This window comes from Camelina sativa, chromosome 13, assembly GCF_030686135.1.
Source record: "Camelina sativa cultivar CO46 ecotype springtype chromosome 13, ASM3068613v1".
Taxonomy (NCBI): domain Eukaryota; kingdom Viridiplantae; phylum Streptophyta; class Magnoliopsida; order Brassicales; family Brassicaceae; genus Camelina; species Camelina sativa.
In genome coordinates this window covers 5,434,402-5,461,507 of record NC_141892.1, presented here as the reverse complement: position 1 = coordinate 5,461,507, position 27,106 = coordinate 5,434,402, and the positions used below count along the sequence as shown (strand labels likewise).

General features: G+C 36.4%; 7 protein-coding genes across 14 annotated transcripts; 2 read left to right on the top strand and 5 right to left on the bottom strand.

The window, feature by feature from the left end:
• The first annotated feature begins 818 nt into the window (after positions 1-818).
• On the top strand, positions 819-2,982 carry LOC104735392 (agamous-like MADS-box protein AGL15). 4 transcript variants are annotated; one of them, XM_087480181.1, is made up of 8 exons: positions 819-1,291; positions 1,486-1,546; positions 1,635-1,699; positions 1,784-1,883; positions 1,973-2,014; positions 2,258-2,299; positions 2,379-2,542; positions 2,674-2,982. In XM_087480181.1, exons 1-8 carry the CDS (start codon positions 1,110-1,112, stop codon positions 2,789-2,791), a joined length of 774 nt encoding a protein of 257 aa, XP_087336307.1. In that variant the 5' UTR covers positions 819-1,109; the 3' UTR covers positions 2,792-2,982. The 4 variants fall into 4 exon arrangements, with proteins under 4 accessions (XP_087336307.1, XP_010453478.1, XP_087336308.1 ...); XM_010455176.3 differs by having other exon boundaries at positions 1,626-1,699; XM_087480182.1 differs by having other exon boundaries at positions 824-1,291; positions 2,264-2,299.
• A 448-nt stretch (positions 2,983-3,430) lies between these two features.
• On the top strand, positions 3,431-4,811 carry LOC104735388 (N-terminal acetyltransferase A complex catalytic subunit NAA10). Its single transcript, XM_010455172.3, has 2 exons — positions 3,431-3,872; positions 4,335-4,811. The coding sequence occupies exons 1-2, from the start codon at positions 3,573-3,575 to the stop codon at positions 4,608-4,610; spliced, it is 576 nt and encodes a 191-aa protein (XP_010453474.1). The 5' UTR covers positions 3,431-3,572; the 3' UTR covers positions 4,611-4,811.
• On the bottom strand, positions 4,803-6,238 carry LOC104735389 (pentatricopeptide repeat-containing protein At5g13770, chloroplastic). The gene has a single exon (XM_010455173.3). The coding sequence runs from the start codon at positions 6,236-6,238 to the stop codon at positions 4,958-4,960; it is 1,281 nt and encodes a 426-aa protein (XP_010453475.2). The 3' UTR covers positions 4,803-4,957.
• On the bottom strand, positions 4,803-10,946 carry LOC104735390 (uncharacterized). 3 transcript variants are annotated; one of them, XM_087480406.1, is made up of 6 exons: positions 10,646-10,946; positions 9,782-10,192; positions 8,667-9,578; positions 7,931-8,164; positions 7,465-7,830; positions 4,803-5,725 (listed from the first exon to the last, which is right to left on the bottom strand). In XM_087480406.1, the coding sequence occupies exons 1-5, from the start codon at positions 10,679-10,681 to the stop codon at positions 7,657-7,659; spliced, it is 1,767 nt and encodes a 588-aa protein (XP_087336532.1). In that variant the 5' UTR covers positions 10,682-10,946; the 3' UTR covers positions 4,803-5,725; positions 7,465-7,656. The 3 variants fall into 3 exon arrangements, with proteins under 3 accessions (XP_087336532.1, XP_010453476.1, XP_087336533.1); XM_010455174.2 differs by lacking the exon at positions 10,646-10,946 and adding an exon at positions 10,305-10,600; XM_087480407.1 differs by lacking the exon at positions 10,646-10,946 and adding an exon at positions 10,305-10,529 and having other exon boundaries at positions 8,667-9,468.
• A 363-nt stretch (positions 10,947-11,309) lies between these two features.
• LOC104735386 (protein ZINC INDUCED FACILITATOR-LIKE 1-like) lies at positions 11,310-14,906 on the bottom strand. Of its 2 annotated transcripts, none has more exons than XM_010455169.3 (17): positions 14,510-14,906; positions 14,360-14,400; positions 14,154-14,214; positions 13,867-13,969; positions 13,655-13,757; positions 13,530-13,583; positions 13,385-13,447; positions 13,236-13,285; positions 13,082-13,157; positions 12,810-12,989; positions 12,633-12,720; positions 12,466-12,551; positions 12,267-12,374; positions 12,127-12,171; positions 11,936-12,024; positions 11,758-11,801; positions 11,310-11,623 (listed from the first exon to the last, which is right to left on the bottom strand). In XM_010455169.3, the coding sequence occupies exons 1-17, from the start codon at positions 14,655-14,657 to the stop codon at positions 11,532-11,534; spliced, it is 1,431 nt and encodes a 476-aa protein (XP_010453471.1). In that variant the 5' UTR covers positions 14,658-14,906; the 3' UTR covers positions 11,310-11,531. The 2 variants fall into 2 exon arrangements, with proteins under 2 accessions (XP_010453471.1, XP_087336534.1); XM_087480408.1 differs by having other exon boundaries at positions 11,758-11,816; positions 14,510-14,890.
• A 2,479-nt stretch (positions 14,907-17,385) lies between these two features.
• On the bottom strand, positions 17,386-20,910 carry LOC104735387 (protein ZINC INDUCED FACILITATOR-LIKE 1). Its single transcript, XM_010455170.3, has 17 exons — positions 20,553-20,910; positions 20,392-20,432; positions 20,179-20,239; positions 19,975-20,077; positions 19,772-19,874; positions 19,637-19,690; positions 19,491-19,553; positions 19,344-19,393; positions 19,196-19,271; positions 18,933-19,112; positions 18,758-18,845; positions 18,596-18,681; positions 18,396-18,503; positions 18,265-18,309; positions 18,078-18,166; positions 17,936-17,979; positions 17,386-17,807 (listed from the first exon to the last, which is right to left on the bottom strand). The coding sequence occupies exons 1-17, from the start codon at positions 20,695-20,697 to the stop codon at positions 17,716-17,718; spliced, it is 1,428 nt and encodes a 475-aa protein (XP_010453472.2). The 5' UTR covers positions 20,698-20,910; the 3' UTR covers positions 17,386-17,715.
• Positions 20,911-22,497: 1,587 nt separating this feature from the next.
• LOC104735385 (protein ZINC INDUCED FACILITATOR 1) lies at positions 22,498-26,776 on the bottom strand. 2 transcript variants are annotated; one of them, XM_010455167.3, is made up of 18 exons: positions 26,481-26,776; positions 26,182-26,387; positions 25,924-25,964; positions 25,746-25,806; positions 25,538-25,640; positions 25,354-25,456; positions 25,209-25,262; positions 25,068-25,130; positions 24,842-24,891; positions 24,676-24,751; positions 24,350-24,559; positions 23,745-23,832; positions 23,482-23,567; positions 23,277-23,384; positions 23,094-23,138; positions 22,911-22,999; positions 22,783-22,826; positions 22,498-22,697 (listed from the first exon to the last, which is right to left on the bottom strand). In XM_010455167.3, the coding sequence occupies exons 2-18, from the start codon at positions 26,327-26,329 to the stop codon at positions 22,603-22,605; spliced, it is 1,464 nt and encodes a 487-aa protein (XP_010453469.1). In that variant the 5' UTR covers positions 26,330-26,387; positions 26,481-26,776; the 3' UTR covers positions 22,498-22,602. The 2 variants fall into 2 exon arrangements, with proteins under 2 accessions (XP_010453469.1, XP_010453470.1); XM_010455168.3 differs by having other exon boundaries at positions 26,488-26,705.
• Positions 26,777-27,106: the final 330 nt, after the last annotated feature.

Below are 27,106 nucleotides of genomic sequence, written 5' to 3'. Positions count from 1 at the left end.
CCATTTGTGTTGTTGGCAACTTACATAGCAGGAAAAAGTGAGACGGGTTTTCGAAAGAAGTATTTGGAAAACTACAAACCACCAACCCCGGAGGGAAATAGACCCTCAAACAAACAAAAAGACACTGAAAGCTGCACGCCGTGTATGAGTTGTCTTCAAATTTGATATTGGAAAGTTGAAGAGAATGTGGTAGAGCTGAAAAAACACTCTTATTCCTAAAGAGGAGAGTTGGGAAGTCATACAAGGCATGTGTGAGTGTATTTGAACATGCATGTTATGTACTTTCTTGGTTCCCAGAGGTGAACATTAGTATTTGAACTTGTTTAGGGTGTTTGAAAAGACATATCATTGGTTACTTTTTCGAGGCAATAAGACCAAGAGTAAGTCCGTATCCTTGAATCTAAATCTGCTAATCAACATGAACATGAGATTAGAATTTCTCTTTGATTTCTAATGTTTCCGATAATAAAAAGATTCATTAACTACATATTTACTGAATTGAGTGTCAAAAAAAATTTGGTGTTTTAAACCAAACTATTAACAGTTGATACCATGATGTTAATCACCAAAACAATGCTATATAGTATATTACTGTATATACTACTAGTATTTTAACTTAGAAATTTAAAAGTTGAAACTGTTTGTACATTGTTGCCCACATTAAAGAATGAGAAATATACATTTTAAGTAAACAATAAATAAATTTAAAAGAGAGAAGAAGAAGAGAAAAAAACAATTTTAGTAAGAAAAGGGAAAGTAGGACCCAAAAGAACTGGCAAAATCCTCCAAATGTGGCAAAAATGTGTCATGCAAATACTGTACCCCTCAAAAATTGAAAGAAAGCAAAATTAAAAGAGAGAGAGAGAGAGAGAGCACGCAAAACAGAGTCCATGCAACACACAACATTCATTAGTGTTTTTTTTTTCTAAAAAAATTATATTCCATCCAAATTTAGTAAACTCGGTGTTCCCATTAATAGATTCCCCCAAAAACTCCCATTTTGGAGACGAGGAAGGTAGAAAGATCGAACCTTTCTTTTTCTTCTTCTGTGTATTAATTTAAGGTGCGATATTGATTCAAAAAAATTGGGGGAAAAGAAAAGAGAAGAGATGGGTCGTGGTAAAATCGAGATAAAGAGGATCGAGAATGCCAACAGCAGGCAAGTTACTTTCTCCAAGAGGCGTGCTGGTTTGCTTAAGAAAGCTCATGAGCTCTCTGTTCTCTGTGATGCTGAGGTTGCTGTCATCGTCTTCTCCAAGTCTGGCAAGCTCTTTGAGTTCTCCAGTTCTGGGTATATTTACCTTTTTTTTTTTTTTTTTTTGATTTTGTATTTGCATGTCTTGATTTTTATGTGAATCGATTTGGAAATTGGAGACGGGGTTTAGTGTTTCCCTCAGTGAAAAAAAAAATTGAGTCTTTTTTGCATGTTTGTTTTGATCATTTTGAGCTGAAAGAGAGTCTCTCTAATTTGATTTGATTTATTAGGATGAAGAAAACACTTTCGAGATACGGCAACTACCAGAGTTCCTCAGATTCTAAAGCAGAGGTGATAATTTTTGTGTTCATCTGTTGAAAAATTGTTCTGTTTTCTTTTATGTATCTTAATCTGATTGTTGCCCGTTTAGAACCTCCAGGAGGAGGATTGTAAAGAGGTGGACCTTTTAAAGGATGAAATTTCAAAGCTTCAAAAGAAACATTTGTATGGAATCTTGATCCCACTATCACTTTTCTATTCTTCTCTACTTTGTCTTTACAATATTGTTTGGCTTTGTGTGTTCTTTAGACAACTGCAGGGTAAGGGCTTGAATATTCTGAGCTTCAAAGAGCTGCAAAACCTTGAGCAGCAACTATATCATGCCTTGATATCTGTCAGAGAGCGAAAGGTTAATATTTGACAGTTAACTAGTAATATCACTCTGTTCTCATTCAATTCTCTTTGCATTTTCCTAATCAAAAGGTTATCTGATTTCAGGAACGGTTGTTGGCTATCCAACTTGAAGAATCTCGCCTCAAGGTAAACAACAACACTAGCTTTTCCTCTTTAGCTTCCAACTGTGTATAACCAAATGTAAGCTTATGTGATCACATGATTCTAAACCTTTGTTAAAACCAATGTTACTTCTATTGTGGCTATGATATCCTTTGACAAGATTATGCTCTAACTAGGTTGCATTATGTTTGTCTTTAAGACTTCTAACGAGGTGCAAAGTGCAAAAGTATTTTTCTTTTCTTGACCAGCCATAATTTTTACTTGCAGGAACAGCGAGCAGAGTTGGAAAACGAGACCTTACGAAGACAGGTTCTTATAATTTGTGTTGAATCATCTTCGGTTATATATGAAAGTTCTTCGTCTGACTTCTAATTATTTCTTGACACAGGTTCAAGAACTCAGAAGCTTTCTCCCGTCGTTCACTCACTATGTTCCATCCTACATCAAATGCTTCGCCATAGATCCCAAGAACGCTGTCCTAAACCATGGTTTCTTTGACGACAGTAACTGCAGCCTCCAGAAGACTAATTCAGACACAACTCTGCAATTAGGGTATTTCTCTTATAATTTGCCGTCATTGGTTCCAATATAGGAAACTCATCTTACTCTAGTATGCATAATTGCATAGGCCTCAACACTATATTGAAATTATAAATTCTTACTACTTTTGTCATTTCTCCAAGGTTGCCGGGAGAGGCACATAATAGAAGGAAGAAAGAAGGAGACAGAGAGAGCCCGTCAAGCGATTCAGTGACAACAAACACGACCAGAGGTACTGCAGACAGGATCAGTCTAGCTTAATTAGCAAAATTTCCACCTGAAAACAAAAGTCAAAGGTTTTCTCTGTTTAGTGAGGTAGAGAATGTTTCCTCTTTAGCAAGTATCACATTATTTAAAGTAAGTTTAGAAGAGATACTTGCAAAAAAAACAAGAGAAGATTAACTTTATCTCATCTGCATTTTCTCCTAATCTAACTCTCTGTTCTTTTTCTACTGATTGTTTTTCGTCTCGTCTCAAATTTGTTAATATGGCACAAAGTTAATTAATATTTCGAGTAAACAAAATACAATTGGAAGAACTAACAAAGAAATAGCTTTTAGTATTATTATTTGTGATTCTAATACACACTGGAAAACAAGATATTTTGCTACACAAAGCTCTCTGTTCCATTTTTACTTCCATCAAAGTAACAAATTAACCAAGTTACCAATTCGTTTTATCATATTGACCAATAAGAAGATCTTGTAAAAATAAACTTGGGGCATCCAGATCACACCCCTAAAGTGAAGGTTGTAGGAATCTTTCTACTTCATTACAATCATAATTCATTAAAAAGGCCCAATTGGACCAGAGTGTCGAAATAAAAAGTTTTAAGAATTTTATCAATATGCCCCGAAAAGTTTCAATAAGGACCCCATATTTTTCACTTAATTACAATCCGTCCCCAGAAAAATAAAAGCTCGAGAAGGGATTATTAATTAGACCGAGAAAACCCTAACCCCTCTTTATCCCCGCGAGAGAGAGAGAGAGAGAGAGAGAGAGAGAGAGAGAGAGAAGAAATCAAGCAGAGCATTGAGCAGCCATGGTTTGCATCAGGCGAGCGACGGTAGATGATTTGCTGGCGATGCAAGCCTGCAATCTCATGTGTCTTCCTGAGAACTACCAGATGAAGTATTACCTCTACCATATCCTCTCATGGCCTCAGCTTCTCTACGTCGCCGAGGACTACAATGGCCGCATCGTTGGCTATGTGTTGGCCAAGATGGAGGAAGAGAGCAACGAGTGTCACGGCCATATCACTTCTCTCGCTGTTCTTCGTACTCATAGGAAGCTCGGTCTCGCCACTAAGCTCATGACCGCCGCTCAGGCTGCTATGGAACAGGTTACTTAATCTTTTTATTCCTCCTTTATATGTTTTGCATTCAGCAAGCAGATTCATCTAAGCAGTATATAGATTCGTATTGTATTATTTGGATAATATGTTCTTCTTAATTTGCGTGGTTTGAGTTTATGTTGAAGATTGATGTAATGATGATAAGTAATTAGCTTTTTGTATCAGTTTTTGGAATCTTTATCTCTGTTACTGAACTCTTGTTGGTAGCTACTTTTTCACATCTTGAATTGTGTTTTCTTCTTCTCTTGATTGGAATTTGAAGCAACTCAAGCTCTGTTGTAGACTGTATAAGAATTCAAGTTTTGTCTCTCATTGTGCTATGCTTTGGAATGACTGACGGAGGCGATTAGTTTCTGATTATCAATGAATATAAAACAGGAGAAACAATGTTGATTGTTGTCTTCCTATTAAACTTGAACTGTTTTAATCGTTCTCATGGTTTTGTGGCAGGTTTACGAGGCAGAGTATGTTTCGCTGCATGTGAGGAGAAGTAACCGAGCAGCATTCAACCTGTACACAGAGACATTAGGCTACAAGATTAATGATGTAGAAGCAAAGTATTACGCGGATGGGGAGGACGCTTATGACATGCGGAAGCATCTTAAGGGGAAGCAAAACCATCACCACGGTCACAGTCATCATCACCATGGAGGTGGATGTTGTTCAGGTGATGCAAAACCTGTTGAAATAGCTCAAGCCGCAGATGCTAAAGCAGTTTCGAAGTGAGAGACTCTGAAGCTACAAGATAATTATGAGTATATTGAGTTGGGTTCGCTGGCTCGCTCTGGTACTGCTCACCATTTTCCATCCATATGATTTCGAGTGAAAAAAAAATACATTTGGTTAATCACTCTGTGATACTCCTTTGTCTTTCTTTGGTTGTACTTGAAAACTTAGCCGTTCTTTTTATGTATCATGTTTTGGGAATCCCTAGCTTTTCATTAAGGCTTTACAACTTGAGATGGAAATCTTCTATTAGCAAGATACAAGATCTCCGTGGCAATGTTGTATATTTAATTACAAAAGAATCTTGACTTCTACAGTTTACTTTCAACTCCAGAACCCTGCAAATTTTATATGTTCTTCATATTAGAATATCTCGAAGCACTAGTTTGTGCAGCGTCGAAGCTTTCCTGCAGCCACCTGATCTGGGAATTGAGACCAGCATCACGCAGAGCATTTAAAGCTGAGGTGTAGAGCCTCGCATCAAGCCTGGTTCCTTCAACTTTCATGTCCTGCAACAGCCTCATTAGCTCATCGATCCTGCTGGTTTTTGAGAATACACCAACCATGATTCCTGCCATGGCCCTATCGATCTTTCCTCTGCTCATCCTAAACTCCTGGTAAAGCTCCATACACCTCTCCAACTCTTTTGCTCTATTATATGCACTGATCATGCTTGTGTAACTCACCTTATCCGGCAACACCTTTGCCCTCTTCATCTCTTTCCATATCTTTTCAACCCGCCTTATGTCCATAGCTCTTCCATGCATATCAATCAAGGAATTGTAAATCCAAATGTTTGGTTTGCACCCTCGTTGTTTCATCTTCGCCATTAGTTTCACCGCATCACTTAGCCTCCTTGTTTTTCCGTACATATCCATTATGTTTGAGTATGCGACAACACATTTGTCAAATCCCTTCTTCACCATCTCATCAAACAACATTTCAGCCTTGTCGTACTTCTCTAGCCGACAGTATGCATTGATGGCTATTGCGTAAGTCACTTGCCCAGCCTCACATTCTTGCTTCATGGCCCATTCATAAACCTTAATTGCTTCCGCAAAACCTCTTTGCTTACAGAATCCATTCACAATCGCGCAGAGTATGCAGTCAGTGACCTTTAACTCAGCCTTTCTCATGGCGGCCACAACTGCTAGAGTTCTCTCCATTTTTCCTTCTCTGACATACATCAATACAACCTTCAAACACATCTCTGGATCCTTCAACAGTTTCTTCCGTCCTGCTTCTTTGACCAGCTTCTCGGCTATTTCAACCTCTAGCGCTTCTGCAAAGGCACGGATCAGCGTAGAGTACAACTCACTACTTTCCGGAATTCCTTTATCTTTCATCTCCTCCAAAACCTCTAGAGCTTCGGTTGCCCGTCCTGATTTTGCAAGGGAAGAACATAAAATCGTGTAGATACTGCCTGATTCCTTGGCCAAGAAACTTAACCTCTGGTTCTTGAACTTTTGAAACAACTCGACCACCTTTTGATTGTCACCAATCCTCTCATGAGCCTCCATGATCCTGCAATAACAGCCCGGGCTTGGCTCAACTGCCCCAGATTGTTTTATCCTATCAAATACTTGGATCGTGCTACTATACATCTGGAGTTTGTTAAAGCCTTTCATCGCTGCATCAGATGCGGACGTGGCCAATGATTTGTCTAATCTAAACACGCTAAGTAAGCAATGCGTAATTCGGAATCTCCTATCGCTGATGCAACTCCGGATCAGATTGGAACACGTTTGAGCATCGGGCAATGCTTTATGCTCCCTGAGATCCTCACAGAGCGAGAGGAGCAGGTCCCAGTTCTTGGAACTCACCAAGTAATTGATCAGATGCTTGGTCGTCCTCAACTCTGAGTTCTCCTTAGCTTTCTCGTAGAATTCAGAGGAAAGTTTCCGGGTTTCCGGGTCTCGGAGAAACCTGGATAAGACCCGGTTAAGACCATCTGTGCCCGGTCCGAAAAGTGGCTACTTGTCTTCTTTCGGACCAGGCGACTTCTTTTCATCTTCCTCAAGAACGAGAGAGCAGCAGACATGGGAATGGTGAGGCTTTTGTGAAAGAAAGAAAATGTGTTTCGTCGGAGAGGTGAAGCTGTGGGGATTTGTATGGTGGTTCACGGTGGCTACCCACGACCCACTCGCGATGGCCATTTGTGTCTGTGTGTGTGTCTGAGGAGGAGAGAGAGAGAGAGAGAGCTCTCTTCTCTATTCTTCTTCTTTCACCTGTGGATGCTAAGTTCATTCAGCGCGAGGATAAAATTCGACCACACGTTTGAATTTTTATTTTTTTTTTAGTATTCGGGTTCGTGTGTCATCAACGAATCACGTGGCGTATTTTAGATTTCATGTGATGATAAGATTGGACTTCTTTATTAGAGATCGGTTTAGGATTCTTGTAACTGGGCTTTGATGGGCCTTTTCGGTTTATAACAACTTATAGAAACTGAACTGAACTTTTTTAGTTTGAATTTTTCAGGCTGACAAAAAGGTCCGGACACCAAGTCACCAACTATAAGTTACTTCTTTACACTTTTGGTATAGGTTGTCATGTGATATATATACACAGAGGACGACTGCTAAAAAGTTTATGTAGGCAGCAATAAATCACTGTTTCTTTTTGTTGCTGAACACTCAGTGAAGCAAAGTAGAGAAAGGAATATATTACCCAATATACAGAAAGCTAAACCCCTAAAATACTTAAAAACCAACTACTTTAAATTTTTTGAGAATGGAATATACTCATTTACAGAAAGGAACAAAAGAATAAAATATGTACAGAAGAAAGTAATTGAGAGGATCTCACCAACAACAAAGAAGAAAAAAAAGAAGAGTAAAAAAAAAAGCTCAACCAACTTGGCTTTTGGCACATTAGTTGGATTGTGTAGATGTCACGAGCTTATGTCTTTCCACAAATTCTTCCTTACCCCACTAATATTGGACTCTTCTTCACTCTTTCTGTTATTAAATTAATTTTCAAATTTAAATACAAATTTTAAACTAAAGTTATTGATTTCTGAAATTTTTTTAAAATGGTGATCAAGCTAGGCTAGAGCACGGCGTACTCTAGGGGTTGTGACAGCAACACGTCCATTTTTAATCAAAGCTTGCCTATCTTTTATCGGTTTATTGTCGAAGAATCTGTTTTCTGGATTCTCTGCGTAGCAAGTGTAGTAGCAACCTACGCAGGCGTGTGGCAATGCCATTGAGATCCTTGTCTGTTAACACATTCCCACCAAAAACAAAAGGATTTTATATGATGAGAATACTGTTGAGTCAACAACATTTTGGAGTTCAAAAGTTAAAAGTGTAATTTACCATGAGGTATCCAATGAAGAAGGCAAGTAAGGAGATGGTGGCTGTAAAAGGTTTGTAAACTGTATGAGTCCAAGCAGCCACGACAATCACACAGACGCATCCGCTGCAGATCCCCGTGAGGAAGCAGATGGAGCTTGTTATGTCTGCATCTATGATCTCAACCATATCTACATCCTCAAACAGTTTCCACGTGTCTTGCGACGCCCTCACAAATCCCTTCCCATAAGCAGCTATCTGTAACAACAATACTATTTAGTGAGTGGATAGTGATCTAGTCTAGTTTTGCCCCGTTTGCTGTTACCCACTCAAAAGTTAGATTATTTGCAACAATATAACTACTATCAAGCCAGCTCGAGACAGATGACCCAATACTATTGATTCCAAAACTTAAGTGTACTATTTTTGTGATTCAAAATAATTATTAAAAATGCAGAAATGCATGTGGTTGTGCCTCGACTTCTCAAGATGATGCAAGATTCTCATATCAGAAAAAAGAGTAAAAAACAAAGACTCACCACAACCAACTTGATTATAATACTGTTACTAGACTGATTCTTTGCAAGAAGATATTTATATAAAGAAACCAAAATGACTGCTGCAGATATATACAATATACTAATTAGGAGAGATCATGACAAACTAGTTGTTACCTACTCTACTCCCTTGAAAATGATAAAAATGATTCGAATATACGAAAAATGAGAGTGGCATGGTTTAAAGAATAAGTTGATAGTACCTGTACAAAGGCCCAGCCATTGCCATGCTCGAATATGAAGTCCATGAGTCTGAGACAGCAATTAGCGCAACAAAACATGAACTCATCTTCACCCTTGAGCAAATTCAACCCTCTTGCCAAGATTCTTAAGGCTTCTATTGTTGGAACAAACAAAGATCCTAAGCACGCGCTCCCAAGGTTACGAGACAAGGCCCTTTGGAAACTGAACCGGGTACTAGACTGCATTCCTCTAAGATAGTACAAAGCAATGACCCGACTCACAGTTAGATTAACAACATTCCTCATCACTTCCGTAGTCCAAGCCAGGCTTAACACCAAGCCAATAATCACAAGTGGTGGGAAATAGAAGTTCAAGGCACCAATGACACCAAAAATCCAAAGAGACATCCAGATGAAACCAGCAGCTAACATGTAGTAGGTGGGTAAATTCAAATCCGAGAACTTGGAAACAGGTTCTAACGACTTGACCAAAATCTTGGAACAGAATTTGATTCTGCGAGTGACCCAACAAGCGTATAAACCATTGCCAATAGAGAATGCAATGAGGCAAACCCCAACAGCATCAGTGGCTGGCATCTGAAAACACAGTAAGAGAATCCCTGAGGATAAAGACATCAAAAAGGTACTCCAAAGTATGAAGTGAATCATGAACTCAGGCCAAATCCGGAATGCCATTTGCCAGAGGAATGCGAGAATGATGCTCAAGAGTGACGCAGTTTCGACTTGTGGAAGTAGAAATCTGAGGATCTTTTGCTCTTTCCTTTTGACACGACCATTGGAACCAATAAGACCTTGGACGCCTCTGAAGACAAGGAAGCACACAAACCCAATAGCAACAACCTTGTGAAATATGAAGAGTAGCAGAAAGAACTTGTTTGTGTACTTGGTTGAATTCAGTGATGCCAACGTTGGCTGCAAACCAAATAAATTAGGAAACTTTCAACTCACCCAACTTAGAAATCCTAACTAATTTCAAACAACACCCACCAAAATTCTCAATAAAGTTCAAATTTTTATCAGTTTCCTCCAAATCTACAGAACCAACCAAATACCTACTTAATTCCCTGAAAAAATGAAAACTTTGAGACTGAAATGCAAAAAGGAAAGGAAATTACTTGAGGGGTTGGTGTGAAGATGGAACGAGTTTGATTTTGAGAAGGAGGCGGAGGAGTCTGAGGTTGAGGCTCTTCTGGCGCGAAGGTAGTAGGAGGCGTCTGCGGCCGTGGTGGCGGCGGCGGATGTGGCTGTCTTAAGGAAGATCGGAGCGGTTGTGCGAGATTAGTAGGCGGAGGAGGCGTAGGCGTGGTGAATCTAGAACCACCACCGCCATTAACAATGATCCTAAGAGGGTTAGTTGGGTTTAATCTGTTCAAGCTCGCTAAAAATCTATGGTGACTAATTTCATCTTTATCCTTTGACTCTTCTCCTTCCTCCTCTTCCATATCCTTTACTCCTCTTCTTTGCTTCTTCTCTGTTTCTTCCTTCTCTATCTTTAACGTCTCTCCTCTGCTTTCTCTCTCCACCTCCTTCAAAAGGAAAAATAAAAAACTGATCATTAACAAAAGAAGACTTTTTTAGCAAAAGAAGAGAGTGATTGCTAGGAGAAATGCAAGACTCAGGACTGAGATAATATCGTACGGGCTCTGTGACACCCATTTTTGGTGACGTCACTTTCCGGCGACGGCGGTCGTCTCTTTGTCTTGAAATGTTTGGCAAAAAAAAAAAAAAAAGAAGTTTCGTCTTGTAAAAGTGGGATAGATAATAACAATTTTTTGATTACGTTATTTGTGTGATTGGTGTGTGAGGATGATGTTACTGTTTTCTTTTTTGTTTTTTTTTTTTTCCTATAACCTTTTTGATTTTGGTTGTTGACACCATTTACTAACGTTTTATTATTATGTAAGACTATGACTAGTTTGATGGTACAAAAGTATGACTCCACTAAAGGAATATGACATGTGCACATATACATCTCTCACCTTGCAAGCGCGTGAGGTGAGGGACACTCTCGCCATCGACAACAAGTCTGCGTTTTGCTTTGTTCCACTTCGTCTGCATGTTTGAAGAAAAAAAAAATTAAAAAAAAAAAAAACACACGTGAAAGAGATTGTTTGAGAAAGAGAGAGAGCGTTATCTTGTGTATTGACGTGTAAGCTACAACGAGAAAAAAGAAGCGACACGTCTGCGGTTTGGACTTAGAGATAGACGGTTGCGATTTTTTGTTGTTTCATGGAGATTGAGTTCCGTCTACGTTCAGAGGAGTTTGAACAATTTGGAGAGGTGCTTACATAAATTTCATGTAAGATTGTATATTAGTCACGAGAAAACAACGAGTAGATTTCATGTAGATAACGACCAATATAATACTAGAGTCTAAAACGCAACTTATACGGATACAGATATATATTCAATCCCACCTAAATATATTACCACAAGAATTATTTCTTCTGTAACATAGTATTAGTTACGAGATTTGTCCGAAAAAATACAATCTTTTTCCCTTTCGGAACCCACGAATTTGGGACGTCCAAATCCAACCTCTAGAATCTTAATCCGGGCACAGTTTGATCTGATACAATGAAAAAATGGCATGTTGTGAAACAAAAAAAAAAACGACATATGTTGTACTAATTTACAAAACAATTTTATTTTTTAAATACCTTCTTAATTGCAACTGTTCTCACAGAGACAAGATTTTGTGAACAACTTGTCCAATAAACAAACATACAGAGGATGATGACATATTATTAAACTTAAAACACACATGATCTCTGGTATGACTTTGGCATCAGACAAATACAATACTCTACAATCAAAATACAATCCGACGTAATTTGTATACCATCAAACTGTTCGTTTTGCTTCTTAATGTTGTGTTTCAGCTAGAAACGGTTTGAACGTCATAAGAACTCCGAGTGCCAATACCACATTCAGTATGAAGAATACCATCTGGGTGCCTGCAGCACATTATGATCACCATCTTTAATATGTATAGTCTTACTTTGGTTAAGTGTGTTTAACTTCTCAACTTATGTAGCTACACATTAGTTGATTAATAATGTGGATTCTGAACATGAAGATTTCGCATTACCAGGGAGAAAAGAAGCATCCTGACGTTTCTCGCTCCAAGAAAAACTGCGGATAAACAAACTTGTAAGCGAAACGAAAATTAGAAAATTGCGATTGCTTGTTTGTTTTATATACATATAACAAAATTTAAACCAGAATAATGTAAAAAAGAAAAAAATGAGGTAGAATAAGTTGCGCACATGATTCCTGCTGCTGCTGGACCTATTGCTTTACAAATAGACATCGCTGTCATGGCAATCCCATTAGCTGCTCCTCTTTGGTCTTGTCTCTATTATTGTATATATATAAAAAGAATTAGTGAGGTTCTAATTATTGCTGATTTCTCACCTAGCTAGATAGTAAAATTAATCAATGTTGTGAGATAACTTACCACAGCCCTGTTTTGAAGGATGAACGTTCCAGTTATAGTAGAACTCTACACACATAAACATTTAACACATACAACTTTTGAGAATATAAACTAAATTCCACATTACACATTCTTCTACTTTAATGCAATCAATGACTTACGCTGAAAACATTCTTTGCTACGGATGCAGAATTTACTGCCACGGTAAGGGCGACACCAGATAGCTTTGCTATTAGTGGGTAAGTTGATAAGACAACCAAAGCCAGAATCTGTGAGTATTGAGAACAAGCACAAGATTAAAACGTGCATCCTTAAAAACATAAGGTTTAACAGTAAGAACAACATGAGCATAGTGATTACCCCACATATACGTGTAACTATGATCGGGCCTAAATTCCTCTCCGCGTAAGAGTAGAGGGCAAGCTGAAAGACAAGGAGACCAAAGCCTAGAAAGAAGTAGTGTCTAGGTCAGAACATTACATTTCTTTTGAAAATGTTAGCATTGAGACGTATGGACACACACACACCTGAGATTGCAAGAACAGAACCAACATCTGCAGTGGTATATGCCAAACCTCCAAATTTCCTCGGGCTGTTTGCCCACAACGAAAAGATCTATCCAAGAAAGAAAGCTGAAGATTTCTCATACATGAGCCAAAATAAAACAAAAGATGAATATGGAAGAAGAAGAAGAAGAGTCTCACTTCTGAGTAAGCCATATTATGAAGTGAAAAGATGCAGTAGACGATGATAGATGACATTAGCGGCCAGTTTTTCAAGAGAGAACTTTTTTCATTTTTCTCTGCCACTTTATTAGATTCAGGATCATCTTTGACAGCATCAAAAGACTGATCATCATCAAACTTGTGATTGTGCAATGTTTCCTGGAGAGGGGAGACAATCATCTCTATAGGCTTAAAGCTAATGAAACACAGTAACTACAGACTTCATGGAGCAGGAAAAGTAAAGAACTTACCGGAATCCATAACGAAAATATAGTCACCAAGAACGCAAAAAAGGATATTACAAAGCATGGCAAAAAGTAGGGGAATCTGCATTATGATTTATAGACCAATGAGACTGTATATATATATAGTGGAGAGGAGATAAGATAAGAAAATAACACTTACTTGCCAAAAATCGAGTCCTGTGAGAATAAACTTGGATATTGCGTTGCAGGCTACAGAGTTCAGGATATTAAACAAGAATCAAGAAGTGCAAGAAAGGTAGAGTAGAAAAAATAAGAAATGTAGAAATACTTAATGTTAAAGAAGAAGACCTGAGCAAGAAAACCTCCTATAGCAGGGCCAATGATGAGTCCAATTCCCCATGCTGTACTAACCTACAGAGATATGTTCAGATTCTAAATTGCTCTATTGAAATTGAAAAAACAAAAGAGGTAAATTTTGGAACAAGGAGCTTACTGCAGAGAGTGCTAAACCTTGATACTCATCACGGAACGTTTCTACTGCGTATGCCTGGATTCATATAAATGAGATTCAGTGGAACAAGTATTGAATAATGTTAAGAGGAGGAGAGGAGAAGAGACCTTGATAGGACCGACTAAACCGTTGAAACTACCGAGACAAAACCTAGTGATAACGGCCATCCAGAAATTTAAGCTTAGGCCAAACAGAGTATTGAAAACGACCCTGTAACAGAATCAAAAGCATTAGTCTTTTTTGAGAAATATAACAAAAGGCTTCTTATGAGTGAGAGAGAGAGAGAGCTTGAAGAAAGAAATGCAAAAAATTTACTAACACTGAAGCGGTTCCAATAAGGATTACAGGTTTTCTACCATAACGATCAGCAACAAGTCCCCATATCACAGATGTCAACGCTCTCCCCACCATGAAAGAGCAACCTCCAAAAGGCAACACACACACAATGTGAGTTTGAAACAGATTATAATTGAGATGAGGGCTAGGTTTATGTCAATATAAATTTAAAGCCCACTTTATATATTGATGCAAGTTTATGATCCACTAGTACTTTGACAATTATAACATAAGCTGAAATGGTCCAAGAGAAGGTAAGTACAAACGCACCAACAAATCCAGCGTAGAAACCAATGTCTTCTTCCTTCTTTGCTATGTCAAAGTCATCAATCTACACCAAGTATATCACACGTTTTACCAAAATATCCAAACCACAACGTAACAAAAACTAATATATATCCGGTGAGTAAAGTAGAGTACTTTTAAATTAAAGCATTGTGCGTGTGGCATGGTAACTCACACTACTCATCACTCACCATAAAGTAAACGAAAGGGAAAAGAGAAGAAATTGGTAGAGCTGAAACGTTACAAAAATGCAAAATCGTTAATTGAGATTATATATAGAGATAAGAAAACATGATCATCTTCTCAAGAATGAAATAAGGAGAGAGAGAGATTTGTATTACTACTGCAGAGGACGATGATCCAAACGGAGAAAAGCTCCCAGAAAGGATAGCCACGGCGAAGCCTCTTCATCTGATCAACCTCGCATCCAGGACAACCCTCATGGTACTTGAACCCTAGCAAACACTCCGTATACTCTTGTTCCGCCATTTTTCACACACCTCTCTAGCTAACAACTTGGAATGGAAGATGTGGCTTAAAAATGAGAGGGAAGAAGATGGCGATGTGGTTTAAAATGAGAGGGAAGAAGATGGCGATTTGGAACACGTCTCCTCTCTAAATTAATCTCTTTATATATTAATCACGTTCGCATTTTCACACACCTCTTATTTCAATTTTTCTATCCTACCAATTTGGAATATCTATCTATCCTACCAATTTGTAATGGTTTTAACGATCGAGGTCGTACATAGTACATACATGTCACCTCTTAGTCTCTCACAAGTCACATTCGCATTTATTGTTTTTTTCCTTAACATTTTTTCAAAAAGAAAATTCTGCCATGTGGGTCGTCAGTCCTCACACTACTCTTTGCACTATTTACAATTTTGTCTTCTTACAACATATTCTACTTTTTTATCTCTTTAATAACAGTTTTGTATCTTTTCATTATATTTTATTTATATTTTTTCATCACAACTTTCATCCTAATAGGTGTATGACGTCATTGACGTGTGTCTATTTAAATAGTGATGTCTTCTAAACTCTCTTTATATTTGTCTTTTCATCCGTAACCAACAAGTTCGTTGAAACAAATTTTTCATTTTATGTTGAATCTAAATAATTGAATATTAATATCGAATGTTCAATGTCATTCTATAATCTAACTAAAATTTTAGAAATGATTATAGCAATAAAGAAAATTAATACAACTTACTATAGAATTTATAGTTGCGTCTATTTATCGTAACTTTTCATTAAAACAATATTTTAATATTTAATATTTAAAAGTAATAATAACAATTTGAATAAATGAAAACAACACTTGCAATTTTTTTTAGTATTTTTTTGTGAAAAAAAAATTATTTGTTTTTTTAACTCAAACAGTTGTATCTGTTCATTGTAGAATTGTGTCTTTTTGCACTATATTTTATTCATATTTTATCATCACAATTTTTTTCTTTCTAATAGGTGTGTCTATTTAAATAGTCATGTCTTTTGAACTTTCTATATTATTGTATCTTCATCAATAATTAACAAATCATAGTTCGTTGCGACTTTCTATAATATAACATTTAATATCTAATATTAAATGTTATACTATAATCTAACGAAAAATTTAGAAATGATTATAGCAATATAGAAATTTAATAAAACTTACTATAAAATTTACAGTTGCGTCTAATTATCTTAACTTATCGTTAAAAACTATTTTAATATTTAAATTTTATTTTACCATGTTTTTGAAAGTTTTGTATTTTAATTTCAATATTTCTTTGATATAGTTTCACTCTTATTAAATACATTTTTAATTATAATTATTTGATAAAAATTACATTTACTCATTACAACCATTAGTTCAATATTCTCAGTTATGATCACTTTGTCATTATGATTTTTTTTAATTGTAGCTATTTACCATAATCTTCATAAAATATCATATATATTTATAATACTTTAGAAAATGTTTTTTTTGCAACTTTACGTCTATTCTACATAATATTTTTTGTTTATAAGTTTTAATTTTGATGGTTGTGCTTTTAGTAACAATTTCTGTTTAATGTTTCTATATTCAAACTATTCTATTAGATTCAAATGATTTCATAATGTATAATTTCAAATTTCAAATTTATTAACTTTTTAAAAATACTTCCCCGCGACATCGCGGGGGTCTGAGTCCTAGTATAGATAGAAAAGATTTCAATAAAGTTCGAGCTTAACGATGAAATGGCGGATTGAGATATTATTTATATGTGGCTGATGCGTAGACGTACATATCAAACTACTTCATATCATGTAAATGTTTGTTGATTCCCTTTTTCAGTGAGGTGTTTCTCTATCTATACGAAAGATGTTGTCTGTTTTAGCTATTGGCTGATTTCTCTGTTTGTCCGGTTTATTTATTAATAATAGATATATTGTTGGTTTAGATGAGGGTTTCAAATCTATTGCATAAAGATTACAAAAATCTATTGCATAAGAAACAAATTTCCTTGAGTTGCTCGATGCATAGACGTAGGCTCCCGCTTATTCTTGAGGGGTAACCTTTCATAATCTCGAGTGAAAGGATTCGAACCTTTGCATGCCGGTACCAAAAACCGGTGCCTACTTATTCTTGAGGGGTAACCTTGTTTAGATATAGGTTAGTCGATGCATAGAGGTAGGCTCCCGCTTCTGTGTTCATTGTTCAATTCTTCTCCTTCAGCGTGTGCGGCACTCTCTCAACAAGTCTGCGTTTGTTTTGCTTTGTTCCATTTAATTACTTCGTCTCTGTTGTTATAAAAACACACGTGAAGATTGTTTAGGAAGAAGGAAGGAGATGGAGATGGTTATCTATCTTGTGTGTATTGACGACAACGTGTATGTAGGCTACAACAACTTAAAGAAGCGACACGTCTACGGTTTTCACTAATAAGAGATATGTAGACGGTTGCGATTTTTTTGTTGTTTCATGGAGATTCTGTTGCATAATTTACCAGATTTAATTTCATTTGTCATAAAATTTTGTTGTCCTAAAAAAAACATATTTCTTTAGATCTTTGATTTAAAAAAAAAAATGAAAGGTCAAATAGTTACAATCATCAATTATTGTTTTGGTCTCTAGTGGTTGGATCATCACTTACGAAAAGCAATTGCAATTTTATATTCCGGATCATTCACGAATGTTATCTTTCAGTATCTAGAAACTTAACCCGGGAACAAATTCTGATCGCGTATATATTGAAACAATGACATATATATATATACATATATGCTACAAAAGAGGTATTTCAAATAACTTATTACAATTGTTCTGACTTCTGACACATGAGATTCAAAATTTTGTGAACAACTTGTCCAATAATATATATATATATATATATATATATAGGGGATGATGACAAGATCCTAACAAGTTTTTTTTTTCTTCTAAACTCTCCCCGTGCCATATATTAGTATTAAACACACATCTCTGATCTAACTTTGGAATCAGACAAATACAAATCTACAATTCAATATACAAACCCATGTAATTTGAATATACCGTCGAAATCTTATTTGCTTCTTCTTAATGTTGTGTTTCAGCTAGAAACGGTTTGAACGTCATAAGAACTCCGAGTGCCAATACCACATTCAGTATAAAGAATACCATTTGGGTGCCTGCACCACATTATGATCACCATCTTTAATATATATAGTCTCACTTGGTTTAAGTGTTTACATTCTCAACTTATATAGCTAGTTGATACATAATGTGGATTATATGAACATGAAGATTGAGACATTACCAGGGAGAAAATAAGCATTCTGACGTTTCTCGCTCCACGAAAAACTGCCCATAAACAAAGTTGTAAGCGAAACGAAAATAAGGGAATTGCGAATAAACAAACATAATTAGGTAAAAAATGAGATAGAAGATGTTGCACACACATGATTCCTGCTGCAGCTGGACCTATTGCTTTAAAAAAAGACATCGCTGTCATGGCAATCCCATTAGCTGCTCCTCTTTGGTCTTGTCTCTATTATTGTAAATAATTTTTGTAATGAGGTTCTAATCATTGCTGGTTTCTTACCTAACTAAATAGTATAATGAATCTATCCTGTAAAAAATACTTACGACAGCCTTGTTTTGAAGGATGAACAATCCAGTTATGGCAGAAGTCTACACACATAAACACACAAAACTGTTGAGGATATAGACCAAATTCCAAAATTAACACATTCTTCTACTTGTTAGCAGAGACTTACGCTTAAAACGTTCTTTGCTACGGATGCAGAATTTACTGTCAGGGTAAGGGCGACACCAGATAACTTTGCTATTAGTGGATACGTTGATAACACAACTAAAGCCAGACTCTGTAGAGTATTCAAAACAAGCACAAGATTAGAACGTTCATCCTCAAGAACATAAGGTTTAACAGTAAGAACAACATGAGTATAGTGGTTACCCCTGATATACGTGTAACTATTATCGGCCCTAAATTTCTCTCCGCGTATGAGTAGAGGGAAAGCTGAAAGATAAGGAGACCAAATCCTAGAAAGAAGTAGTGTCTAGGTCAGAACATTACATTTCTATTGAAAAATGTTAGCATTGAGACGTATGGACACACCTGAGATTGCAAGAACAGAACCAACATCTGCAGTGGTGTATCCCAAACCTCCATATTTCCTTGGGCTGTTTGCCCACAATGAAAAGATCTGTCGAAAAAAGAAAGCTGAAGATTATTTCCAGTCATGGGCCAAAATAAACAAAAGATGCATGTGGAAGAAGAAGAAGAGTCTCACCTCTGAGTAAGCCATATCATGAAGTGAAAAAATGCAGTAGACGATAATAGATGAAACTAGTGGCCAGTTGTTCAAGAGAGAACTTTTTTCATTTTTCTCTGCCACTTTATTAGATTCAGTATCATCTTTGACAGCATCAAAAGACTGAACATCATCAAACTTGTGATTGTGCAATGTTTCCTGGAAGCAACCATCTCTAGGCTTAAGCTAAATGAACACAGTAACTAAGGACTTCATGAAGCAGGAAAAAGTAAAGAGCATACCGGAATCCATAACGAAATTATGGTCACCAAGAACGCAAAAATGGATATTGCAAAGCATGGCAAAAAGTAGGGGAACCTGCATTATAATATATAGACCAATGAGTTGAATGAAAGTGAAGAGGAGATAAGATAAGAAAATAACACTTACTTGCCAAAAATCGAATCCTGTGAGAATAAACTTGGATATTGCTTTGCAGGCTACAAGATAGGGAGATTAAACAAGAATCAAGAAGGGTAAGAAAGCTAGAGTGGAGAAAAAACCAAGATTGAAATGATTATGTTAAATGAAGAAGACCTGAGCAAGAAAACCTCCTATAGCAGGGCCAATGATGAGTCCAATTCCCCATGCTGTACTAACCTACAGAGATATGTTAAGATTCTAAATTGCTCTATTTGAAATTGAAAAAACAAAAGAGGTAAACTTTAGAACAAGGAGCTTACTGCAGAGAGTGCTAAACCTTGATACTCATCACGGAATATTTCCATTGCGTATGCCTGTATTCATCAAAATGAGATTCAAGAATATTCAATGGAACAAGTATGAATAATGTTTAAGAAGAGGAGAGGAGAAGAGACCTTGATAGGACCAAGTAAACCGTTGAAACTACCGAGGCAAAACCTTGTAATAATGGCCATCCAGAAATTCAAACTTAGACCAAACAGAGTATTGAAAACGACCCTGTAACAGAATCCAAAGCATTAGTCTTTTTTTTTTTGAGAAATATAACGAAAGGCTTCTTATGAGAGATTGAAGAAAGAAATGCAAAAAAATTACTAACACTGAAGCGGTTCCAATAAGGATTACAGGTTTTCTACCATAACGATCAGCAACAAGTCCCCAGATCACAGATGTCAACGCTCGTCCCAGCATAAACGAGCAACCTCCAAAAAGGTAACACACACACACACACAATGTGAGTTTGAAACAGATTAAATTATATTATAGGCTGAAATGGTCCAAGAGAAGGTAAGTACAAACGCACCAACAAATCCAGCGTAGAAACCAATGTCTTCTTCCTTCTTTGCTATGCCAAAATCATCGATCTACACCAAATATATCACAACTAGATTCTAATGTCACACGTTTTTAATAATCACTAAAACCCAAAACACTACGTAACAAAAACAAACATATATTCGGGTGAGTAGTAAAGTAATCTCTACTTTAAAGCATTATGTGGTCACTACTCACTCACCAGAAAGTAAAGGAAAGGGAATAGAGAAGATATTGGTAGAGCTGAAACGATGCATAAAAAAATCATTATAGTTGAGATAAGAAAACATCATCATCATCTTCTCTCGAATGAAATATAAGAAGAGCAGAGAGAGAGAGAGAGAGAGAGAGGTTTTAGGTTACCAGTGCAGAGGACGATGATCCAAACGGAGAAAAGTTCCCAGAAAGGAAAGCCACGGCGGAGCCTCTTCATCTGGTCAACCTTGCATCCAGGACAACCTTCATGGTACTTATTCCCTAGCAAACACTCCGTATACTCTTCCGCCATTCTCACACCAATCAATCCTAATCCTAATAATTTGGGGAGATGTGTTTTTTTTTTTAATGAGGAGGAAGATGGCGATATGGTCTGGATGCAAATATGTTTTTTTTCACGTACTACTCTCTCTTCTTACACATATGACGGGAAACAAATTAATTATATAACAGAAAAAAGAAAGAGAGAGAGAAGGAGAAAACAACTTTGTCCTTTGCCTTTACCAATCGCTATGACATGTCATCTCTCAATCATAAATATTTTCATTTTTTTAGACCTAACATTAAATTAAATTAAAAAAGAACTTTAAAATTGATTGTCAAAAGAGTTTACAAAATAAATTTCAGAAATTAAAGATCTGGAACAACGAGCAAGATAATCTGTTTTTAATAAGGGTGAAAGAAGAGAAAGATAATACGAGCAAAGAAAAATCATCTAGCAGATTCGAAAAAACGGGTCAATCATCAGGCGTCTGCATTATCCCGACTAAATCTGCACAATTCATCTCAAAAGCTTGATTTATATAATTTTTTGTGTCACTTTAACTTACAAATTTTTTTTGGTGTCCCTTTTCTTCTACGTATATGTCCCTTTAATCTATGTATCTGGGGCGATCGTATTGTCTGCCCTCTTAGTTAAACCGGCACTGACCACTACTGTATATTTATATGATATGATTGTTGTAAATTTTGAATGTGTCCAATATTATGATGTAATGGGTGACATAATAATAGGACAAGATTCCCAAACTTGTTTTCAACTTTTTCGTTGGTAGTTTGTAGTAAAGCCTCGTGCACAGTTCTGGGGAAGGTATACAATGGTGTGCACAAAAAACAACAACGTCCATGGGATATGTCTTTCGCATAGTACTAGAAATTAGCTGACATTAATGGTTGGAGTAGTAAGTGCATCTGACTTTTGAAGAGTTTAGTTCGACGCCCATGTTTAATTTCGGTGGTCTTTTTTGTGGTGGGCCATTAAAAATTTTCAATAATTTTAATTTATGTACTTTACCTTGTTAAAGTTATACTTTTTTCTTTTCTTAATATAAAGTTTTATTATCATGACCACGTTGTTGAGTTGTTAATTTACTACAGTATTCAACTATTCAATTGTTTTTAGTTTTTACTAGAAAAAAGTAAACAATTTGGTGCTAAAAATCATCTCAATCCAATAGTATTAATGAGTTATTTAGTAATTTAAATCATCAAAACAATATTGTCAAATTATATAAAGAACATCTCCAAAATCTTAAAAAAATAAATCTTGTCTTAAAAAAAAAAATATGGAAATTAATCATGCCTAAGAAAAACATAAAGGTTGAACTATTTTGACCACCCGGCAGCGCCGAAACAGTAAGTTTGACTAGGAGAGGCTGCGAAGCCCGTACACTATTATAATCATAGCCAAAGCGGACCAGAGAAAGATTGTTTTTGCAAAGTAAGGGTCCCATTGCTGATACGCTAAGAAGAGAGGTCGGCACTACAAGTTTGAGATACTTTTTTCTGTAAAATTAACCAAAAAAAATTGTTTTTACTGGGATAAATATCAAGTAATACTTTATTCAGCTTGCGACGTGCGTTTGTATTAAAATAAGTAAATTAACGGCTCCGTCTCACCTTCTAGTTTCCTTACAGCCGTCTATGTAAATACTTTTTGGACACATTGGTTTGTTAACCGATTAATATATCACTTCAGGATGACATACATGAATCTGAAAGCGGTGATGTTTTTGTTGTATGTATCTTGGTAGAAATATCAGAAGACAAAGCAAAACAAAAGGACCAAAAAAAAAGAAAAAAGAAGCTGATAAATCCTAAGGTTAGTGAAATTTTATTATGGTTTCTTTCGAATCTGAATTTAAAAGAATCAACGAGTCCAATACATTCCCTATCTTTACCAATTCAAAATGAATTTTCATCTCCGAGCCGTTGTTGTTAGAAATGGCTTGAAGGTGAGTGCTACACCGACCACAACTATCACATTCAGGACAAAGAACACCATATGCGATCCTGCATACGTTCTCAAACTATTAGTGTTAAGCATAAGTATTATGAACATCCTAAAGAGAGGCTAAATGGGGAAGTAATGAGATACCTGGTAGAAATGCGGTGTTTAGTCGCCTCTCGCTCCAAGAAAACCTGCCAGCAATAGAGATTTGTGAGTTTAGTCATTACTGCTTCTTTGAATACACTTGCTCGTTAAATTCCAAAAGTGTCACTTACAAGATGCCAGCACCAGCTGGTCCAACGGTCTTAAAAAGAGACATCGCAGTCATAGCAATTCCATTAGCCGCCCCTCTTTGGCTCTGATCCTGTTGTTTTTGTTGGTTCATACAAACATAAAGTTAGAAGAGCGCAACTAAAATTTGTCCACAGTTTACAAAAGATGAAAGAACATCTGTTTACCACAGCTCTATTTTGCAGGATCAACAACCCGGTTATCGCAGACACCTATTTATATACAAAGACAAATCATTTCAGCTGTAGATATATACGAGAAGTATATTAACATTTTCTGTATATTTAGCCTAAATACACACACAAAGAAAGAAAGAAAAAAACAGAACTAGAATTTGCTTTTGAACTTACACTTAGCACATTAAGTAGGATTGATGCACAATTTAACATCAGGCTTAGACTGAGACCTGACATATCTGCTATAAATGGATAACTCATTTGTATTGGTATCATCAGTGCCTGAAACGAAAGAACTTGTCAGAACAACGATCTCTATCTTGTTGTATTCAAGTTCACTATAATATGCAGAGAAACAATAAAGGGAATATCAACTGACCCCAGCAAATCGGGTGACCAGTACTGGTCCTAGCAGTTTCTCAGCGAAAGGATAAACAAAAACCTGAAAAAAGAATAGGCCGAGACCTAAAGCCGAAATTTTGAGGAGTAATAATTAGTCTCACTTTCATTAGTAAGAATTCTGCTTATATATGATTGCTTAACTCTCATGCTGATTTATATATAACCAGACTTTAATGATCTTTTTCACAGGTTCTGTATCACTAAAACATAAGACATCAAGAGCAAGGATGTTATGCATACCTGAGATAGCAAGAACTGTACCGACATCATTGGTTGAGTAGCTAAGACCTCCATATTTCCTTGGACTGTTAGCCCATAGTGCAAATATCTGCATAGTCAGATTACAAGTAATGAGTTTCTTTGTTCAGATAATGAGAACAGTCCAGTGAAGTGGCAAAGGCTCTGATCTCACAAACATGGAGTCTTAATACTGTTCCATCAATTTTAATCTGGTAAGATACTTGTCTGATTCTTCAATGGAATCAACGTACAAAATCTAGAACCAAGGGATAAGGACCCAGCTTAAACCTAGAAAATTCTAAGATGCACCCCACATTCTGATCAGTCCCTACTCAATCCACTGCTCTCAGCTGGGACCATAATTGCCAAACAGCTACAGTTTGCTAAGCAAAGGCTAGATACAACAGACCGCACTAGAGAAAAACAAAATAAAAACAGGTAGTCCACTTCACTTTTATTCTTCCAGATAAACACATGTATAGCGTCTAACACCAAAATCTAGATCTTCAATATCATCAAGAAAGTAAATGACAGAATTTGAATGTTCAGCAGTAGAAAACTAATTCTTGACTGAGCCAGATGAAAATTCTAGCTCAACTACTTACCTCAGAGTATGCAGTATCATGCAGACACAGAACACAATACACAAAGATAGATGACATTAGAGGCCAATTCTTCAAAAGAGACTGAGAAGCTTTTCTATCGTTTTTTCCTGCCTTCCCGGTAGAAGCAGTGGATTCATGAGATCCAGCTTCAAGTATTTCGTAGGATTCATCATGTGATGTGCTGTCCTGCTTATGATTGTGCAATGTTTCCTACCAGAGAAAGAGAAGGAGGTTATAGTAGGTGAACTCTGTGCGAACTATATTAATAAAGAAGAGTCACCAATAAATACAAGGTTCTAAGTAGGATTTTGAAGAAAATAGAGTACCGGAATGAAGCAGCACAATACTGTCACAAGCAATGCAAAAGCTGATATTGTAAAGCAAGGCAACGCATACCGGAATCTGCAATTGCAATTCGCATATTAATTTCATGAGATTCCATTATATCAATTCTACTTAACTCTTAACAGAGGAGTAAGAAAGAAGGTACACCTGCCAAAAATGGATTCTTGGGAGAACACATTGGGATATTTGTCTGCCGGCTGATTTTGGAGAAGATTGGAAAACAATAATTAGAATGCTAGAAAGACTAAATATGAATCAATACGTAGGCGAAAGAGATGGACACAAGATAAGCTTCAAGCATTCAGAACATAACAAATGGAAAGGTTTGGAAAGCTACGGAAAAATTAAAAAAACTTGGACGTGATCACTTAACCTGTGCCAAAAACCCTCCTAGAGCAGGGCCAATGATCAGTCCAATGCCCCAAGCAGTACTAACCTGAAACAAGTTAAGTTACAAACGTCATGACACCAACAGTTAAAAACATATAAAAACAAGTAACCGAGAGAAGCTTACAGCTGACATTGCTGTGGCTTGATATTCATCACGAAATATCTCCGACGCATATGCCTGAAAATATTCACATTGACAATTGGATATCAAAAAAATGCAATTGACAATCTGGTGCACAGAACAATAATAGTGGGAACAAAGAGGTCACCTTCATGGTTCCAAGCAAACAGTTGAAACTGCCAAGAAGAAACCTAGTGCCAATAGCCATCCAAAAGTTTACACTCAAGCCAAAAAGAGCGTTGAAAATGGCACTGCAAACAAACAGCCTAATCAGTCATCTAAAGACCAACAGGGGGAGCATTAATCAAAACTATGTTTTCAAGAAGACATACATTGAGATAGTTCCCAAGAGTATAATCGGTTTTCTTCCATAACGATCAGCCACAATGCCCCAAAACACTGACGTCAAAGCTCTTCCAAACATAAATGAGCACCCTTCCAAGCAGTAAGATATCAATTAGAACAAACTGGTAGAGAGATATATATGGAGATTCTGTGTGCAGAACAATAATAAAAAAAAAAAAAAGTGTCTTCTCTCACCGACAAATCCAGCATAAAACCCGATATCTTTCTCAGTCTTTGCAACACCAAAATCATCAATCTGTGAAAACAAATTAAGGAGACATAACACTAAATTAAGAGCATGTAGTAATGAACAGGAATCAATGATATATGATGATGATAGCCTCATCTTAAAACTCTGTAATCAAATACTCACCATATAATAGAGGAAAGGATAGAGTGAAGAAATAGGCAGAGCTGCAAACAAATGAGACAAGGCATAATAACGAATCATTACTTTCAACACAAGAAAATGTTTCTCACAATAAATAATTAGCCAATTTTTTTTGATTCAATCAAAACATTAAGCAGCAAAATCATAGTCTGTAAACTAACGGTAAACCTCTCTAAACTTGTTCAAAATACCATTTAAAATAAATAAATATTTACTGAGAATTAGAGAAAAGGTGGTTACAAGTGGAGAGGACGATGATCCAAACGAAAGAAAGCTCCAGGTATGGATAACCTCGGCGGAGCTGTTTCATCTGCTCCACCTTACACCCGGGGCATCCCTCGTGATACTTGTGCTTCTCCAACAACGCCTCCTTGTACTCCTCCGCCATTTCCCCCTTTTTCCGATTCAACTTCGAATCAATCAATCACGTCCGAATAATTCAGAGCCTAGAAAAAAAAAAAAGGGTTATCAGAATCAGTTAATAAAAATCGTAACGGAACATATAAATCAAAATAGGGAAGGAAGAAACAATTGAGTACCACACACCACACACACAGAACCGTCTCGTCCTCTCTATCAATTGCAATTGCTGGAGCAGGACGTGTGCGAGTTAAAAGAGACCAAGAGTCATGTATACTAGTATTATACAGTGTACGTCTCTCTTACAAAGCGATGTTTATATTTATATATATATTGGAGTGGAGGAGGTAAAGGCCAAAAAAAAAAAAAAAAAAAAAGGTGGTCACAAGTGTCATCCTAATCCCATCGTCACATGTTCACGGGAGACCTAACCAACATTTTTGTTTTTTCACCCCATCATCACTTCTCTCATCTCAATTTAAAAAAAAAAAAAAAAATACAAATTTAATTTCAAATTTTGACGAAGTTATTTTATTTAAAAGTAATCTTTGTGTATTTAAGAATTTTTAACTCTAAATACTTTATTATAGTCTGATTTAAATCGGGTAGGAGGAATGTTTTTTTGAGGTCACATGTGATAATGCCGACAGGAAGAAACAGACAAATTTAAAGTGGAGCGACGCAAATCAAATTAGACTAAACAATGTTGTCGACCGATCTATCTTTCAGGCTTTTGGTATGGTTTATCTCATTTTACCAAATCCAATTCCTTCACGTGTGTATATTATACTATAATGTTATTTCG

What these genes read in the sequence shown, in the direction of transcription:
- LOC104735392 (XM_010455176.3), top strand. Translation starts at nt 1,110, where the DNA reads ATGGGTCGTGGTAAAATCGAGATAAAGAGGATCGAGAATGCCAACAGC. An exon ending in TATCTGTCAGAGAGCGAAAG is followed by an intron (nt 1,884 to 1,972) that starts GTTAATATTTGA and finishes ATCTGATTTCAG; the next exon opens with GAACGGTTGTTGGCTATCCA. An exon ending in GACACAACTCTGCAATTAGG is followed by an intron (nt 2,543 to 2,673) that starts GTATTTCTCTTA and finishes CATTTCTCCAAG; the next exon opens with GTTGCCGGGAGAGGCACATA.
- LOC104735388 (XM_010455172.3), top strand. Translation starts at nt 3,573, where the DNA reads ATGGTTTGCATCAGGCGAGCGACGGTAGATGATTTGCTGGCGATGCAA. An exon ending in CTCAGGCTGCTATGGAACAG is followed by an intron (nt 3,873 to 4,334) that starts GTTACTTAATCT and finishes GTTTTGTGGCAG; the next exon opens with GTTTACGAGGCAGAGTATGT.
- LOC104735389 (XM_010455173.3), bottom strand. Translation starts at nt 6,238, where the DNA reads ATGAAAGGCTTTAACAAACTCCAGATGTATAGTAGCACGATCCAAGTA.
- LOC104735390 (XM_087480406.1), bottom strand. Translation starts at nt 10,681, where the DNA reads ATGGCGAGAGTGTCCCTCACCTCACGCGCTTGCAAG. An exon ending in TCACCTCACGCGCTTGCAAG is followed by an intron (nt 10,193 to 10,645) that starts GTGAGAGATGTA and finishes TTCCTTTTGAAG; the next exon opens with GAGGTGGAGAGAGAAAGCAG. An exon ending in TCTTCATTGGATACCTCATG is followed by an intron (nt 7,831 to 7,930) that starts GTAAATTACACT and finishes ATGTGTTAACAG; the next exon opens with ACAAGGATCTCAATGGCATT.
- LOC104735386 (XM_087480408.1), bottom strand. Translation starts at nt 14,657, where the DNA reads ATGGCGGAACAAGAGTATACGGAGTGTTTGCTAGGGTTCAAGTACCAT. An exon ending in TAGTTACACGTATATGTGGG is followed by an intron (nt 12,375 to 12,465) that starts GTAATCACTATG and finishes CAATACTCACAG; the next exon opens with ATTCTGGCTTTGGTTGTCTT. An exon ending in GGATGCTTCTTTTCTCCCTG is followed by an intron (nt 11,624 to 11,757) that starts GTAATGCGAAAT and finishes AATGTGCTGCAG; the next exon opens with GCACCCAGATGGTATTCTTC.
- LOC104735387 (XM_010455170.3), bottom strand. Translation starts at nt 20,697, where the DNA reads ATGGCGGAAGAGTATACGGAGTGTTTGCTAGGGAATAAGTACCATGAA. An exon ending in GTTTACTTGGTCCTATCAAG is followed by an intron (nt 19,691 to 19,771) that starts GTCTCTTCTCCT and finishes TGATGAATACAG; the next exon opens with GCATACGCAATGGAAATATT. An exon ending in GAATGCTTATTTTCTCCCTG is followed by an intron (nt 17,808 to 17,935) that starts GTAATGTCTCAA and finishes AATGTGGTGCAG; the next exon opens with GCACCCAAATGGTATTCTTT.
- LOC104735385 (XM_010455167.3), bottom strand. Translation starts at nt 26,329, where the DNA reads ATGGCGGAGGAGTACAAGGAGGCGTTGTTGGAGAAGCACAAGTATCAC. An exon ending in AAGCCACAGCAATGTCAGCT is followed by an intron (nt 25,131 to 25,208) that starts GTAAGCTTCTCT and finishes AACTTGTTTCAG; the next exon opens with GTTAGTACTGCTTGGGGCAT. An exon ending in TCCTACTTAATGTGCTAAGT is followed by an intron (nt 23,139 to 23,276) that starts GTAAGTTCAAAA and finishes GTATATAAATAG; the next exon opens with GTGTCTGCGATAACCGGGTT.